Source organism: Oncorhynchus keta, chromosome 18 (genome assembly GCF_023373465.1).
Source record: "Oncorhynchus keta strain PuntledgeMale-10-30-2019 chromosome 18, Oket_V2, whole genome shotgun sequence".
Classification (NCBI taxonomy): Eukaryota; Metazoa; Chordata; class Actinopteri; order Salmoniformes; family Salmonidae; genus Oncorhynchus; species Oncorhynchus keta.
Window position 1 is genome coordinate 31,200,551 of NC_068438.1, and position 18,375 is coordinate 31,218,925.

Genomic DNA, 18,375 nt, shown 5'->3' on the forward strand with positions numbered 1-18,375 from the left:
TTTATGTGCAATGATTCTTTCTCTTAAAACTTTGAAATTAGATATATTGATGATGGGCATGTCAGTAGACAATACTTAAAGGGATACTTTGGGATTTTTAAAAATGGTATCTCTCTGAGGAAGTAGATAACAGGCCTCATTGCCAAAATCCCGAACTATCCCTTTAAGAACTGCCAGTTAATTGTTGACGTTTGAATTATCATGGATGCAACAAGCCATAGAATAGTCCTTGGCAGAAGAGAGCAGTAACTCACTGCCCACAGACGCCTAGTCTCGGAAATCCCAGACCTAGGGCATGCTGGAACATTGGTTACATTGTCGGAGGCAACCCGTCTGTCTGGACTAACAGACACCCTCTGGTGATAGATACAACGTAGACTACTAGACTAGAAAAAGGGTTCCAAAACAAGTTTTCGGATGGACTCATAACAGAACCCTTTTTGCTTCCATTTAGAACCATATTGGGTTGCAGTCATTGGTTTCATGTAGAACTCTATTTGGAAATGGTTCTACATGGAACCCAAAAGGGTTCTTCAAAGGATTCTCCTATGGGGACAGCCAAATAAATCTTGTAGGTTATAGATAGCACCTTTTTTGAATGCATACGGTCATTTTGACACTACTGTTTTTGACACTAATGTCTTCTTGAGTTTAATTGTCTGCAGAGTAAATTAACACTAAAAAATCCTCTCTTCACCCCTCTCCGGGCCCAGGTGTATACTCTAACGGCATCTGTATGTGAACAATGCATAAGGACTTCAATCAATCAATCAAATGTTATTTATAGAGCCCTTTTTACATCAGTCGACTTTCCATATCTGTGTTCCTGTTGAAACAGAAACTTCCTTTGCGGTTGGAAAAACGTCATGATTCGGGTTATCAGGGTCAACCCCCTCTCTGCCCAGGATGAGAAGAATACAGCTGCAGGTTCAGGGTCATTACACATTATGTCATATCTTCCACTAACAGGCAATCCACATAGCTTGTAACAACCGTGGTTTGAGTAACCTTCTATTCTGCTTGGGTTGGATGGCAGGTAGACAGATGAGAAAGGCCTTTCCACATAAGCAAGTCAGGTATTGGGTTGCTTCGGTTCTGAGGCTGAGCCCAGCCCCGGCCATGCACCATTCTATGACCCCTTGTTCCCCCAAGGAAGGAAGGGTGGGAGGGAGGGAGGGAGGGAGAGTGTGTGTGTGTTTGGGTGCACTGCTGGGAGATTCACCTTAAGGCAGGTCTCGTGGGCTGAGGAGCCATGGTGAGCTCTGGCTGGGGAAGGGGAGGAAGGGATAGGTTCACCTGAAGGGCACCTCTACCACCACCTCCTGGTTAAGGAGAGAGAGACCTGGAGGATCAGGGGAAGGGAGGGAGTTAACTGAGCTTTATCCATTCATTCATTCTCCCCTTCCCTTGTTTTCCTTCCATTATTCTTATATTTTCAATAATTTTCTCAGGGCAATTGAATTGTCTAGGCCTTTATGCAAGGATGAAAATCTGGTAGTATATGTGGCCCTGACCCAGAAGTTTGACAGCCCTGTGTTACAGGATGTGGTGATAACATCTCAAAAGTTGTGCCATTGCTAAAGCCCCGCTCCCTCTATTACCAACCAACTATTAATTCATGGCTCACATTTTTCTGTTTGATTAAACATAATTTGCTTTCCCATATCTCCACTTGTCAGGGCAAACATGTTTTCACTCATTTAATCATTCGAACATGATCCTTGTGCGTTCGATGGTTGAACACGGAACCATAAATAGCTATCAATATAGCGTTTGGTTGAACATAATTACAACATCCCCAAATTCCAACATTTAGCAGCATTGCAAACCAATTATGTGATAACTCATAATATGGTGTTACTTTATATTTAATTTAAACATTTATATCATGATAAACACTAAAACATTTAGAGACATAGTTAGGCATATTTTTATAGAACTTCGTTTTATAGCCATCTTGGAGGTTAGTGTTCTAGTTAGCCTACATGCATTACTTAATTCGATTATTGATCTATAGCATTCATTTAAAAAAAATATTGGACAAATAAGTGTTTATAGATTTGACTCTAACTCTGTAGCTAATTTACAACTAATATACTTCTCATCAAGCGAAATTTCTGACTGAATGACTGAATTTCATCCCCGGTAATGGATTCGACACGGTGATTCTGTTTTGCTTTCAAGAAGGCGGAGGTATGCATCATCGCTCTCTGTTTTCCTTCGTTCCATTCGTTTTTTTTAGGGTACAATATCCAGTTTCAATAAGTACAGTGACCCCTGAAATCGTCACGTTAGTACATTTAAGATGAATGTTTTTCCAGAATGTCCAAGAGGGATGACACTATTAGGTGTAAAGTAAAAAATATTGTCCTTTCACTAAAAGGTGAGTGTCTGGGGTTATGGTAATATGACGTTTGATGTTTGATGTTCTTAAACTAAAATATTTAGATTTAGGAAAGTTGTCATAATAAAATAACTTGCCAGAAATCATCTTTATGCAGCCCGTCAAAGCCGTCCATAAACGATATCATCATCAATGTTATAATTATATTCTTTACAAGTATGTTCTCACCAGAAACGTCATATTGGCATGTGGCAATATACATTTTCCTCCCATCGAATTCATCTGTAAAAATGGTAGAATAAATAAATAGGCTTTTTAGGGAAATATAAAAGCAGTACCATCAATGACTGTAAATATTTTTTTCCAACACTATTTCACAAGTTCCCGTGTTCAAATAGGCTATTTAAATGTCAAGGGAATTGACAAAAATAACATTCATTTTATTGAATTGGCTTCCTCCTAATGGTTCAATGAATGACAATAATCTGCTCCTTAGCACGTGAAAGGACCCTCGTTTCCCTACCCATTTCTCTACCGCGCGCAACTATTGTCCACGCGCGTTCTAACAGAAAGACAACATTTAAGTTGTATTTTCAAAGGTACAAAATAGGCTAATGTTAATTGACTAAATCTAAAGCCAGTGGGATACATATTTTCTGCGTAAATAAGAGAAGTCTGATACGTTCGATATCTCTGCTGTGCTCTCTTTTCTCGTAGGTGACCTCACGGGGTTGGAGAGGTGGAGTTAAAGACAAAAGACTTGGAACATCAGGTGCGTCTGCTCCTTCCAACTAGTTGCTGTTGTCTTAAGGTGCGTAATGTGGAGTGTGAATTCGTTCAAATACCATTACAATGGCATACATTTCAGAATAACATTTTGTCATTAGAAAAAAACGAAACAATCCACAAAAGAGGGAGTAGCATGGAGAGGGAGTACCATGTCTTCAACATCAATTTGGTCAAACCTATTCTTTAGTTGCTATTAGCAAGGCTACTGGCGCTAGCAGCAAGCATAGGCATGTCTGTGTTATTGGTATTATGTAATGTAGGCTATCACGGAGGCCCTAATAAAAGTCAATTTAGCCTGTACATGTGCATATGCCCTCAGGTCCCGCGTCAAAAGTTCAGCCACGATGGGCGAGATAATACAGTTATAGTGCACCTCGGCACCTGGATGGGTAACGACCTCTGTGCTTCAGTGCATGACATATGCGCCCCACGCGCAAGCGTCAAATGGGGGAAAATGCGTGGTATTTGGGACGACACACAAAGAAAATCAAATGCTTACAAAACAATCAATTATAGGCCTAGATTATAAACCAAATCGATGAAGAGAGTATTTACAGTATATACACTAAACAAAAATATAAACACAACATGTCGAGTGTTAGTCTGAAATTTAAAAAAGCCCAGAAATTTTCCATATGCACAAAAAGCTTATTTCTCTCAAATTTAGTGCACACATTTGTTAATATCCCTGTTAGTGAGCATTCCTCCATTGCCAAGATAATCCATCCACCTGACAGGTGTGGCATATGAAGAAGCTTGGTCATTACACAGGTGCACCTTGTGCTGGGACAATAAAGGCCACTTTAAAATGTGCAGTTTGTCACAATACAATGCCACAGAAGTTTTGAGGGAGTGTGCAGTTGCCATGCTGACTGTAGGAATGTCCACCAGAGCTGTTGCTAGAGAATTTAATGTTAATTTCTCGACCATAAGCTTCCTCCAACGTTGTTTTAGAGAATTTGGCAGTACTGTAATAAAGCCCTTTTGTGGGGAAAAACTCCTTCTGAGTAGCTGGACCTGGCTCCCCAAGCCCACTCGTGGCTGCGCCCCTGCCAAGTCATGTAAAATCCATAGATTAGGGCCAAATTTATTTATTTCAATTGACTGATTTCCTGATATGAACTGTAACTCAGTAAAATCTTTTAATGTGTTCCATGTTGCATTTCTATTTTTGTTCGGTATATATACAAAAGTATGTGGACACCCCTTCAAATAAGTGGATTCAGCTATTTCAGCCACACCCATAGCTGACAAGTGTATAAAATGTAGCACACAGCCATGCAATCTCCACAGTAGGACATTGGCAGTAGAATGGTCTTGCTGAAGAGCTCAGTGACTTGCAACATGGCACCGTCATAGGATGCCACCTTCCCGACATATCAGTTCGTCAAATTTCTACCCTGCTAGAACCTCCTGTAAGTGTAAGTGCTGTTATTGTGAAGTGGAAACGTCTAGGAGCAACAACGGCTCAGCCCAAAAGTGGTAGACCACAAAAGCTCACAGAATGGAACCGGCGAGTGCTGAAGCGCTTAACGTGTAAAAATTGCCTGTCCTTAGCTGCAACACTCACTACCAAGTTCAAAACTGCCTCTGGAAGCAACGTCAGCACAAAAACTTTTTGTTGGAAGCTTAGTGAAATAGGCTTGTGTGCGGCTGCTCGGCCATGGAAACCTAAGTTCACTATGCGCAATGCCAAGCGTCGGCTGGAGGGGTGTTAAGCTCGCCGCCATTGGACTCTGGAGTAGTAGAAATGCGTTCAATTGCTCCAGAGCAATGATTCACGCTTCACCATCTGTCATCCGACGGAGGAATCTGGGTTTGGTGGATGCCAGGACAATGCTACCTGCCTGAATGCATAGTGTCCACTGTATAGTTTGGTGGAGGAGGAATAATAGTCTGGGGCTGTTTTTCATGGTTCAGGCCCCTTAGTTCCAGTGAAGGGAAATCTTAACGCTACAGCATACAATGACAATCTAGACAATTCTGTGTTTTCAACTTTGTGGCATCAGTTTGAGGAAGGCCCTTTCCTGTTTCAACATGAGATTGGTGTGGAATAACTTGACTGGCATGCACAGAACCCTGACCTCAACTCCATCAAACACCTTTGGGATGAATTGGAACCGCGACTGTGAGCTAGGCCTAATCGCCCAACATCCGTACCCGACCTCCCTAATGCTCTTGTGGCTAAAAGGAACAATGTTCCAACATCTAGTGGAAAAACTTCCCAGAAGAGTGGAAGCTGTTATATCAGCAAAGGGGGGACCAACTCCATATTAATGCCCATGATTTTGGAATGAGATGTTCGACGAGCAGGTGTCCACATACTTATGGTCATGTAGTGTATGTAGGGTTTAAAATGGTATGTGTATGTTACATATTGAATTTGAAAATATCAGCCAAAAATAAAAAAGGCCATGTGATTAATATATGACAAAAAAATTACAGTTTACTACAAAATCATCCAAATACCTTTACTATTCAAAAGTGATTGGATCATTACTCTATATACTGTTGGGACTAAATAAATTAAATCTAAAAGCAAACATGCAGCTAACCAGGTAAAAATTAGCTCCTTTAAATGGACAGTGGAGGGAAGTGGGGTTTTGTTTGAATTCAAAAGTGGGGAATGAACCTCTGCTCCTTTGATTGATAAGGAAACTCTAAAGAGCATGGCTGCTTTCACTTCTTCTACGATGCCCTGCACTGCAGCCAAACATTCAAAAGAACTTTCTCTTCTTCTACGATGCCCTGCACTGCAGCCAAACATTCAAAAGAACTTTCTCTTCTTCTACGATGCCCTGCACTGCAGCCAACATTTTTTTTAAAACAGGCTATATGCACACTGCCCACAAAATGAGGTGAAAACTCAGCTACACTTCCTAACCTCCTGCCAAATGTATGACCTTATTAGAGACACATATTTCCCTCAGATTACACAGACCCACAAAGAATTTGAAAGCATATCCAATTAATAAACTCCCAAATCTATTGGGTGAAATACCACAGTGGGCCATCACAGCAGCAAGAGTTGTGACTTGTTACCACAAGAAAAGGGCAACCAGTGAAGAACTCTCTGTATACACCATTGTAAATACGCCCCATATTTATGTTTATTTATTTTCCCCTTTGCATTATATGCTAGACATAGACATAATGACATTTTATTAAATATCTATTCCTTTGAAGCTCTTGTGATTGTAATGTTTACTGTAATTTTTTACTGTTTATTTCACTTTTGTTTGTTATATTTCACTTGCTTTGGCAATGTAAACATATGTTTTCTATGCCAATAAAGCCCTTTGAATTGAATTGAGGAAGAGAGAGAGGGAGAGAAAGAGAGGGACTGCAATGCCCCTTCCTTGTGAGATTGCCTATAGGGATACTACGTGTCTTTAAAACTTGCAAGGGAACTAAAAATAAATGCCCAACAACACAATAGTTACGTCTTGTCAGCAGAGCAGACGTTCTTTACCGCTCTCCTGGCGTCGTACCCTGCTGGGGCGCGAGTACCGGTCAGATGGCTCTCCTATTGGTAGTGCGCAATCTAAAAGCGACAATAAATTCCTCGAGGTGCACTAACTTTTGCAGTATTTGTGTTATCTTCAGGCCATAGAGTGAGAACAAATGGATGCATGGGCCCTACGAAAAAATAGCTTCAATTAAACACTGTTGTATGTTGAGTGACTAATCAAAACGGCAACATTGAAAAACTACACGCATCTGTAAATGTAATCGAACTTATGACCTGAGTTGATGTCACATCTGTCAAGAAGATGATTAAAGACGCTTCCTCAGTCCTGTCCCAAGCAACGCCTCTGACAACAACTCTGAGGAAGAAAGTTTCCTGCACCGTAAGCCAATCATTACGCACGCCCAAGAGCCGGTCTCTCCTCTAAACCAATCACAGAGCCTGGATCACTGATGGGAAAGAAGGGCAGCACAACTAATAACTGTTCCTCTGGGTTTTGACCATCTTCCCTCACACTGAACGTCTGTCAACAACAGCGACAACAACATCACTTGCATGATTATTGATGACATCGCAGATTCCCTCACGTATCCAAGTGCCTCTCGACTGGTGAAAGCTCAACGCATAGGCGCACTCTTCAGAAGTCTACCTCAAGTTTTCCTGATTTGGTAACTTGGGCTCTTTTCTTCGGGAGGCGGGAGTGTTTTTTTTGTTGTTGATCTCCCTGGATGCTGGTTCCTGTCTAGTCCAGTGGCTACCCTATCAAGACTAACCTTCCACGAATTGGAATACAGGGCATTTTTACTCATAATTTCTCCCAGTGGTCAAGCTCCATCGTCGGAAGCTCCCTGTTCTCCTCTCTGGCGGGAGGTTAGTTGAAGGCGTAGGGTTGTGGAGGTATGACTGCGTTGGCAGGGGCAATACCAAGGATGATGCGCCCCATGCTGGCTCAGAACTACCCACACAGTGGCTTCCCACTGGAAGGTAAAATCAAAAGTCGAAACAACTTTTTGAGCACTGCTTCTGGGAAGATTTGGGCTTCGATGCGTAATAATTAAGGAGTGATTATTAATATAGGATATTCTGTAGCCTTAACCCCCTCCCCCCTAAACATAAACTTGGTCATATCCAATTGTAAAAACATTTTTTATAAAACTTTGGGATTGACACGCAAAATTGAGAAGTAACACAATTACAATGTAATGTTCTTTTCATGTTTCATTTTTTCAAAGTTATTTTCATTTCGGTTATTGGATGCAAAGTGGATTGAACGGTTATCGTCATCTTTATCATATGTTTTTTGTAGTCATTATTGACACCTTTTTATATTTATCTATTTGTTTGCAGTGGACTATTTATTAAAGTATTAATTTAATAATCTCTTAATCGCTGAAAACAAGTAATGCGTTTATTTACAGAAGATTTACAGGGTCATGTAAATAGTCTATACACCTCGCTATTTTAAATAATAAGATACAGTATCATTACTTAAAGCAACTTTTAAGGACTTTCATTGTTACCAAACCTTTCATTTGAAACTACTTTTATTTTTTATTAGGCTATTATGTTTAAAAAAAACATTATTTGTAGTAGCCTTGTGGTGTTATTAGTAGCCTATGATGGAAAACAATGTTAGTTGTTGTAGGTCTATAGTTTATAATCATGAAGCCTTCTGGTGACCATTTTGTGTTTTCTTTTACTCAGTCTCAACCCCGTTAGGCCAAGGCAGAATGAACCAGCTCGGGGGAGTTTTCATAAATGGCAGACCTTTGCCCAACCATATCCGCCATAAGATCGTCGAAATGGCCCACCATGGCATCAGGCCATGCGTAATCTCCCGTCAGCTCCGCGTCTCTCACGGTTGCGTTTCCAAAATCCTCTGCCGGTACCAGGAGACCGGCTCCATCCGACCCGGGGCCATCGGGGGAAGCAAACCCAAGGTGAGGGAGCACGAGCAGTTCTATCGCTGGTGAAATTGTTGGGTTTTGTATTGTCATGCATTTTATTATGCTCTTAAAACTGTTTTCTCGAGGTATGACATGTTGGGTTAAAATTTAACAAGCTACAGGTTGGGAAAGCATGTAAGAGGCCTATATTGTATTGCTGAGTGTAAGTAGACAGTGTAAGTAGATATGAGCTGTTTATTATGCTTTAATTAATTAACGATGATATGATTTCTCGTTTCCTTAGCAGGGGACGACACCTGATGTTGAGAAGAGAATAGAGGAGTACAAGCGTGACAACCCGGGTATGTTTAGCTGGGAGATTCGGGATAAATTACTGATGGATGGGATATGTGACCGGAACACCGTTCCATCAGGTAAAAGGAAACATCTGCATTCTGTCATAATTGCTGCCCATTTAAATGGGCGCAATCTTCACCTGCAGCCATAGATTGTTCATCATCATCATGGTCATCATCATCACCGTCTTATTTATGATAATGGAACTAATGTATTTTCTTTCTCAATAACCACATTTTACCACAATAATAAACCGTTTACTCTCTGAAAACAAAAACGTTAACACCTGCTGAAAATTATGGCTGGGGAAAATAATAACTGCTATAATGTAACTGCCAAATTAATTTTAAGTTAAGATAAAATCATAAAAGAATATTGCAAAGTCAATCGATTTTTTGAATGGTGCATATGTTGATATCAAGTTCGATTTATTTGATGCTTTATCACGGTAGATTAGAAGAACAAATGAAAGCAAGTGAATGCAGATTGTTAAACTTTTATTTAGACATTTCTAGTTTATTATTTATTAATCAGTGCTCTGTAATTTCTTTATACCACAGTGAGCTCTATCAGTCGCATCATGAGGAGTAAATTCGGAGGGAAGGGAGATGACGATGATGATGAAGATGAAATCGAGAAAAAGGAATTAGAAGAACACGAACGGCGGGCCAAACACAGCATCGAGGGCATCTTAGGAGACCGATGTGAGTGCAATCATAAATACATTATACATTTTCTATCTTCTATAGGCAACTTGCGTGAGGCAACTTGTTGCGTAAGGGGGAGGCCCTTCATACACAGAACTGAATGCTTCTGTGCACTTTCATGTCCTTTGAAACGGTGAGGAAACTTCTCGTTTATTCAAAACTAAACAAAGATGGACATAAAAAGGTTTTCATCTTGTTTTGTGTATACTTCTTGGTTTTCTGACTCGGTGTTATAGGCTAGGCCTACACTTTCACAATGGGAGTCACCACTCCTTACGGGTTGCCATTCATTTTTAGACTGTGAGGTAGATAGGCCTAGTCTGTCTTTAATGAAAGTGAAGTGAAAGCACAAGGAGAGTGTCTTCCTTTGTCAACAGTCATAAAGTGCACTGGATTGTTTTGAATTCTTACAAACCATATTCTCCTGCTAATGCTTGTCCCATGAGGCGTTACGATAATTCAAACAGCAGGTGATAACTTTTGTGGTAAAGGGAGGATTGCCCCATTGTTTGTTTGTGTGTGTGTGTGTGTGTGTGTGTGTGTGTGTGTGTGTGTGTGTGTGTGTGTGTGTGTGTGTGTGTGTGTGTGTGTGTGTGTGTGTGTGTGTGTGTGTGTGTGTGTGTGTGTGTGTGTGTGTGAGTGAGAGGGAAAGATAATTTACATTTTAATTAAGTGAACGAATGTGTAACCACGGGTGCTTGCACGAAGTGGGCAACCCACCCACACGATATTTGTCTGTGCATATTCTACTTCTGCTACATATTTGTATTTAATTGTTCATGGTAGGACACTTCGCTTTTAAATAGGCTAGCCTTTACCTTGTAGGTTTATTGTAGGTATATGCCTACTGTTTTATAATGTCTTTATCAGGCTAATAACATTGTTATTAGGCCTATACATGCATTTTAATCGGATGCACACAGCCCCGTTGTAATGTTTGAGGAAATACCCCTTATCAAAAGTATATCAAAAAGAAACAAAAACTTTTTCAACCCCTAATTGCCAAGATGTATTTTAAACAAAGAAATCTCATAACATCCCATTTTACGTTTCCTACAATTTATTATGAACGAATTCGCAGGCCTATTCCATCTCAACGCAGCTGCTCTTTCTCTACTGTAAATGCAGGCACAGTAAAATAAATGAATAAATGATAGAAAAAGACAGGGAGTTGGAGGAGACAAAACGTCCCAAATGAGTTGATCAAACATTTGTATAACAGTTCCATCCCTCACAAAGCCAAGCCTCGAGCACACAATCGGACATTTGAGGATGAACTTGGGAGACAAAGGCGCGAGAGTCCATTGAGATTTACGCTTCGGTTACGCGTGGACAAAGCCTGGCTTCGCAGCAGCTTGGTCGCCATAAAAGAAGGCAACCTGTTTATAATTCAGTCAGAAAGGGAGAAGGAGCTTTGCAACAAAAGGCAGAGAAAATACATTATGAGACCGCAATGAAGGATGAATTATTCAGGTCCGCCAATAGCCGCTGCTCGGGCTAGGTCTAGAGACTGTTCACCATGGAGAAATGGCCGTTTTCACCTACAAAATGTTTCTTTTGGAGTCTTTTTAGGTCGTCTAAAGAAGCCGACTGCCATTCAGAACCTCTCAAGCCCTCTTTCACACACACACACACACACACACACACACACACACGCGCGCGCGCGCGCACACGCACACACACACACACACACACACACACACACACACACACACACACATCTATAGTGTATAGGCCTAACTGGTATTTAAACAAAATACTTAATACGCTTATTTAATGGCGAGGTGAATTAAACTTATTGATAATGTGTTACTTTTAATTTTGGACATACAGAACATTGCGGACAAAATGGTTTACGATTTTTTTTGTGTGTATTATGTGCACTCAGATTATACATTTTGTGCACACACATATTTTACACAATGTTTAAAAGTTATAGTTTTTTTGTTGATGCTTCGGGTTCATGCTTTCAACACTTTTATACTAGCCTTTTAGGTAATGTCACTTAATAATTATTTAGGCATGTTACAAATTCCAATGCCACAAGATAAGAAATTCTAGTTTCTGTGTAGCAGGCTCATATCAACGGCTTTGACCAAATATTATATCTCATAAAATGACAAATACTTTCCTAAATATATGCATAGGCTACTTTATGGTTATTAATAATTTAATTCATAGGCCTAATATATAAATATATATATTTTATTTTCCAAGTACAAATTGTGGCAATATATTTTCTTACCAATATCGGCCTGATGATATACATGTACAATTGGCTAGTTACATGTCCCTCTGCATGGTCTATTATTAAGTCTTTGATGCCCTATTCTTTCCCTTTTAAACATTAATAATGTCTTCTAAATGAGTTGATATTGTGCTATGTCACATTTAATGATCGAGGGAGTGTATTAAGGACTCCTTTGGTGAATGGGGACCAATGTTCTCCCCCGAGAGGCGCTTGGCCTCGAGCGGCGGTCACAATGGAACTCGCCACTCGTCATGCGCACTGCTGCAATACTCACCCATCATGCTCTCACCCCTTGCGTTCTCAAAATCTCTTCAAGCGGATTAAATTGAGCCTTTTATTTCATTTTACTTTCATCCAGAGAGCGAACCCGCCCCTCTCACTCGGTTTCCTTCTCTTTCTCTCCATGCCTGCGGCGCACATTCGTTTAATATCTATGGTTCATCTTCAGGAGTGCAACCGCTAACAAAAGGAAGTCAGTTTGTTGTAGAAAGGTCCCTAAAATTAAATTATCCGTTAAATCATTGACCCATCTGATATTTGTCTTGATATGGTTGCCAATACATGTCACATTGTTTTATTAATTCCAAAATGAAGGGTATAAATTAATATTAATACGCCTAAAATAGTATCCGTTTCCTTAGAAAGGTTGTGCTGTGTCCAAATGCTCATTCGGGCTCGCTTTACCTCAGTCGGTTTACTATCCTATTTCCATTCGTATCGGTCAAGTGTACATTTTACCCCAGGGGCTAACTAAAAATGTTAATGACCTTTGCCACGACAATGCTTTGACTTGAAACGGGCACAGTTGATTTTTGCACTAATATCAGATAACTCAAACTAATGCATGGTGTATGCTATTATGCGTAGGTAATGAGAGTTGAAATGAGTGCACGCTTCAAATTGGTTGGTGTTTGGTCCTGAGGACTAAGCTATTGTGGTGCTCTAGAGATTGCCTTGTATGGGTAGAGTGACACCAGTAACGTGAAATCTCGACTTTTTTTAACGATGTGTAGTTTTTTCGAGACCTGTGGCGTCCACTATTGTCGTGCGTTTTTTTCTGTCTGGTCTCATTTGGAATGCTGTTTTTACAGCTGCAATTACAATCTGAAAATTACTTTTTTACTGCTAAACGGGTCAAACATTGATGAAGTCGATGTTTGTGGAGACCATTGTTGTGCGAGGGCCGTTCAGAATTCATTGTCGTTTCTCTTAAGCGTCCACATCAACGGCGGCTTGATTGGATTTATTTGTCTGTTGAAAAAGACTATTGAAATTATTTCGGAAATTTCAAGCTTGCTCAATTGCAGCCTCGTGCACCGCAGTGCCTAAAATGATGCGCAAGTATATCATCACGTGCCAACTGTTTTTGGAATAAAGGCTGGTGCAGTTGGTTAAGTGGACAGTAGGGCAGGCTATCTTTCTCAATTCATGTGTCAGAGAAAATACTTTCAACTTAGAATTACAATAGTTGAATACATTATGCCACTCTTTAGAAAATAGCTTTCCAAATGTCCAGTCAGTGCTCCAGTCTCACTTAATGCCTCCTGTGCATATTTGCTATTTTGGCACAGTTCCTACATAACCATTAGCAGGGGGTTCAAAATAGTAGTTTCTCTGCCTTCCAGACTCTAAAAGGCTAACATTGAGTTAATTAACCCCAGAAATGGAGCTAATGATTGATAATGTACAAGAGGCCCTCCCCTCTCTCCTCCTCTCTCATATTTCCAGTGTATCTTCTTAACCTTACTTGGCTAATTAAAATGACCCTGAATAACACTGATGATACATACAGAGGAGCCTTGTTGGCCCAGCACATTTCCATTTCATCTCGGACACACACAAAAATCCCCATCTGAAAGACAAACAGTCAAAGGGGGATAACTTTATTTTGTGAAAGGGACTCCTGGAAAGGGCTAATTGAATAAGTCTGGGATCTTTGAAAACCTGCCATGGTGAGCGCAGTCATCGTGTCATAATTAGGTTTATTGAGGCACATTCCGCCAATCTGCTGCCATTCTCCCCGCCTCATTGTGCCCAGAGCCAGGCCAATAGCTGCAGGACAAAAGGGAATCAAGGGCTGACAATACATGAAAGGGCCAAAAGATTTAGCTGCTTTTGTAACAGAAACTGAGCAGGACTTTTGTTTGTGTAAATAAAGTTGACGAACTGCCCGCTACTCAGGCTGGAGCATCTATACAATTTGATATGTGGGCACATACTGGATTAGTGCCAGGAGGAGAGAGGAGGAGAGAGGAGGCGAGAGACAGGAGAGGGAGAGAGGAAGAGAGGAGGAGAGGAGGAAAGGAAGAGAGGGAGAGAGGAGGAGAGGGAGAGATGATGAGAGGGAGAGAGGAGGAGAGGGAGAGAGGAAGAGAGGAGGAGAGAGGAGGAGAGGGAGAGAGGAGGAGAGGAGGAGAGGGAGAGAGGAGGAGAGGGAGAGAGGAAGAGAGGGAGAGAGGAGGAGAGGGAGAGAGGAAGAGAGGAGGAGAGAGGGAGAGAGGAGGAGAGGAGGAGAGGGAGAGAGGAAGAGAGGAGGAGAGGGATCAGGGGGGGTGCTGGAAAGAGAGTGAATGGAGAAGAGAGAAGGGAGAGGGGGGTAAAAGAAAATGGTTTGAGAGAGTATTAGGGGCTAGGTTTGTGTATTTAGTGTGTGAGTGTTTGCAGATTTATGTTCTGCATGGCTTCTGATGTTGGATATGTGATGTTCACCATTGTCTTACAGTGGCACTGGAAGAGGATTTGCCAAGAGGCATTCAAATAAAATCAAATAAAATTTATTTATATAGCCCTTCGTACATCAGCTGATATCTCAAAGTGCTGTACAGAAACCCAGCCTAAAACCCCAAACAGCAAGCAATGCAGGTGTAGAAGCAGGGTGGCTAGGACAAACTCCCTAGGAAGAAACCTAGAGAGGAACCAGGCTATGTGGGGTGGCCAGTCCTCTTCTGGCTGTGCCGGGTGGAGATTTTAACAGAACATGGCCAAGATGTTCAAATGTTCATAAATGACCAGCATGGTCGTATAATAATAAGGCAGAACAGTTGAAACTGGAGCAGCAGCACGGTCAGGTGGACTGGGGACAGCAAGGAGTCATGTCAGGTAGTCCTGGGGCATGGTCCTAGGGCTCAGGTCCTCCGAGAGAGAGAAAGAAAGAGAGAACGAGAGAATTAGAGAACACACACTGAATACTGAATAGGACAGGAGAAGTACTCCAGATATAACAAACTGACCCTAGCCCCCCGACACATAAACTACTGCAGCATAAATACTGGAGCCTGAGATAGGAGGGGTCAGGAGACACTGTGGCCCCATCCGAGGACACCCCCGGACAGGGCCAAACAGGAAGGATATAACCCCACCCACTTTGCCAAAGCACAGCCCCCACACCACTAGATGGATAACTTCAACCACCAACTTACCATCCTGAGACAAGGCTGAGTATAGCCCACAAAGATCTCCGCCATGGCACAACCCAAGGGGGGGCGCCAGCCCAGACAGGAAGATCACATCAGTGAATCAACCCACTCAGGTGACGCACCCCTTCCAGGGACGGCATGAGAGAGCTCCAGTAAGCCAGTGACTCAGCCCCTGTAATAGGGTTAGAGGCAGAGAATCCCAGTGGAAAGAGGGGAACTGGCCAGGCAGAGACAGCAAGGGCGGTTCGTTGCTCCAGAGCCTTTCCGTTCACCTTCCCACTCCTGGGCCAGACTACACTCAATCATATGACCCACTGAAGAGATGAGTCTTCAGTAAAGACTTAAAGATTGAAGTTGGAAACACAATACACACTATACTGTAGCATAGATCTATGGTCAAGTTCCCATATCACATTCTCATATACATCATAATGTTCCAGGTCTTATGTTTTAAGGTGTTAAAACTGAAAATCAGTTATCTTCATGGATTCAGTTACACTCCGAAGGCACATTCCAAATAATGGCTGATGCATGCGTTTGCTCCCAAGTTGTGCAGCGGTCTAAGGGACTGCATCTCAGTGCAAGAGGCATCACTACAGTCCCTGGTTCGAATCCAGATCACATCCAGCTGTGATTGTGAGTCCCATAGGGTGGCGCACAATTGGCCCAGCGTCATCTGGGTTTGGCCGGGGTAGGCCGTCATTTTAAATAAGAATCTATTCTTAACTGACTTGCATTGTTAAATAAAGGTGCAATGTTACTGAATCTTTCACACAAGTCATGCATTGATATTTTTGAGTGAAAGTTTGAGTTGTATGTGCAGTTAGGGAACAGAACAATTAGACTATAGGGAAACTCAGTACGATGACTTGATGGATTCCACTCATGGCACATTCCATGTATACTCTTAAATAGACTTCACACTTGAGTTCTTCTCTGTGATTTTCACCTTGTAAACAAGATCTCACAATTAAAATATCCAGCAGCAGATGATTCAAACCAAGGGTGCAACTTTGGTTTTAGAAGGGGGGAGGGGACATAATATACAGTACCAGTCAAAAGTTTGGACACAACTACTCCTTCCGGGGGTTTTATTTCTTTAAAAAAAATATTTTCTACATTGTAGAATAATAGTGAAGACATCAACACTATGAAATAACACATATGGAATCATTTAGTAGCCGAAAAAGTGTTAAACAAATGTATTTCAATTAACAGGTGTGCCTTGTTAAAAGTTAAATTGTGGAACTTCTTTCCTTCTTAATGCGTTTGAGCCAATCAGTTGTGGTGTGACAAGGTAGAGATGGTAAACAGAAGCTAGCCCTATTTGTTAAAAGACCAAGTCCATATTATGTCAAGAACAGCTCAAATAAACAAAGAGAAACGACAATCCATCATTACTTTAATACATGAAGGTCAGTCAATCTGGAAAATTTCAAGAACTTTTAAAGTTTATTCAAGTCTAGTCGCAAAATCCATCGAGCGCTATGATGAAACTGGCTCTCATGAGGACTGTCACAGGAAAGGAAGACCCAGAGTTACCTCTGCTGCAGAGGATAAGTTCATTATAGAGTTAACTGCACCTCAGATTGCAGCCCAAATAAATGCTTCACAGAGTTCAAGTAACAGACACATCTCAACATCCACTGTTCAGAGGAGACTGAGTGAATCAGGCCTTCATGGTCAAATTGCTGCAGCAAAACCACTACTAAGGACACCAATAAGAAGAAGAGACTTGCGTGGGCCAAGAAACATGAGCAATGGACATTAGACTGGTGGAAATCTGTCCTTTGGTCTGATGAGTCCAAATTTGAGATGTTTGGTTCCAACTGCAGTGTCTTTGTGAGACTCCAAATAAGTGAACGGATGATCTCTGCATGTATGGTTCACACTGTGAAGCATGGAGGAGGAGGTGTGATGGTGTGGGGATGGTTTGCTTGTGACACTGTCTGTGATTTATTTAGAATTCAAGGTACACTTAACCAGCATGCTTACCACAGTGATATGCCATCCCATCTGGTTTGTGCTTAGTGGGTCTATCATTTGTTTTTCAAGAGGACAATGATATAAAACACACCTCCAGTCTGTGTAAGGGCTATTTGACCAAGAAGGAGAGTGACAATCACCGACCTCAACCCAATTGAGATGGTATGAGATGAGTTGGACAACAAGTGCTCAGCAAGTGCTCAGCATATGTGGGAACTCCTTCAAGACTGCTGGAAAAGCATTCCTTACAAAGCTGGTTGAGAGAATGCCTAGAGTGTGCAAAGCTGTTGTCAAGGCAAAGGGTGGCTACTTTGAGGAATCTAAAATATATTTGATTTGTATAACACTTTTTTGGTTACTACATGATTCCATATGTGTTATTTCATAGTTTTGATGTCTTCACTATTATTCTGCAATGTAGAAAATAGTAAAAATAAAGAAAAACCTTGAATGAGTAGGTGTGTCCAATCTTTTGACTGGTACTGTATATATATTTTTTTTTTATCCAGTCAGATAAACACTCCAAACAGTCTACCGGACCGCTTGGAGGCGTCCACATGGTCCTAAAGCACACCATTGCCTCATTTAGTATCACATTCCAATGATTAAACTGGGGGCAGAAAAATGCAATTTCAGAATGTGTGTGGGGTGGGGGGGTATGGCCCCCCATCCCCAGTGAAAGTTGCGCCCCTGATTCATACATTCATGAAGGTGGCTCATTAAAGACAGTTATAGAAAACATGACAACCTTGACATCTTCAGAAGATACATCTTGTGTTCTATACGAGAAGCTGTAAATAATAGTCATTTCTGGCACGTTAACGGTTGTTGCTATGCTCTCTCGCAACGATCAAAGTAGGGTGAAGAAACTATATGGAAAGGTACAATATGTGAGTGTGTCTGGAACATACATTTTTTTTGAGTGTTGAGTGCTTGTTGATTGTTTGTTGTTATAAAGCTTAGAGCTTCAGAGAAACAGAGTTAGACTGGGTTTATATAGAGCTAGACTTCGTCTATATAGAGCTAGACTGGGTCTATATAGAGCTAGACTGAGGTGATATAGAGTTAGACTGAGGTTGTATAGAGTTAGACTCAGACTATACAAAGCTAGACTGAGGTTATGTAGAGTCACACTCAGACTATACAAAGTTAGACTGAGGCTATATAGAG

The 18,375-nt window shown here is 41.3% G+C and overlaps 1 protein-coding gene across 4 annotated transcripts in view; it reads left to right on the forward strand.

The window, feature by feature from the left end:
• Positions 1-7,051: 7,051 nt before the first annotated feature.
• LOC118397565 (paired box protein Pax-3-like) overlaps positions 7,052-18,375 on the forward strand; it is a 34,934-nt gene continuing 23,610 nt past the window's right edge. The window contains exons 1-4 of one of the 4 annotated variants that reach the window (XM_052467899.1): positions 7,052-7,586; positions 8,307-8,542; positions 8,793-8,850; positions 9,406-9,549. In XM_052467899.1, coding sequence (XP_052323859.1) covers positions 7,502-7,586; positions 8,307-8,542; positions 8,793-8,850; positions 9,406-9,549 — 523 coding nt within the window. In that variant the 5' untranslated portion in view covers positions 7,052-7,501. Of the gene's footprint in view, positions 7,587-8,306; positions 8,543-8,792; positions 8,923-9,405; positions 9,550-18,375 lie in introns of all 4 variants that reach the window. The other 3 variants (XM_052467900.1, XM_052467897.1, XM_052467898.1) reach the window with 3 other exon arrangements.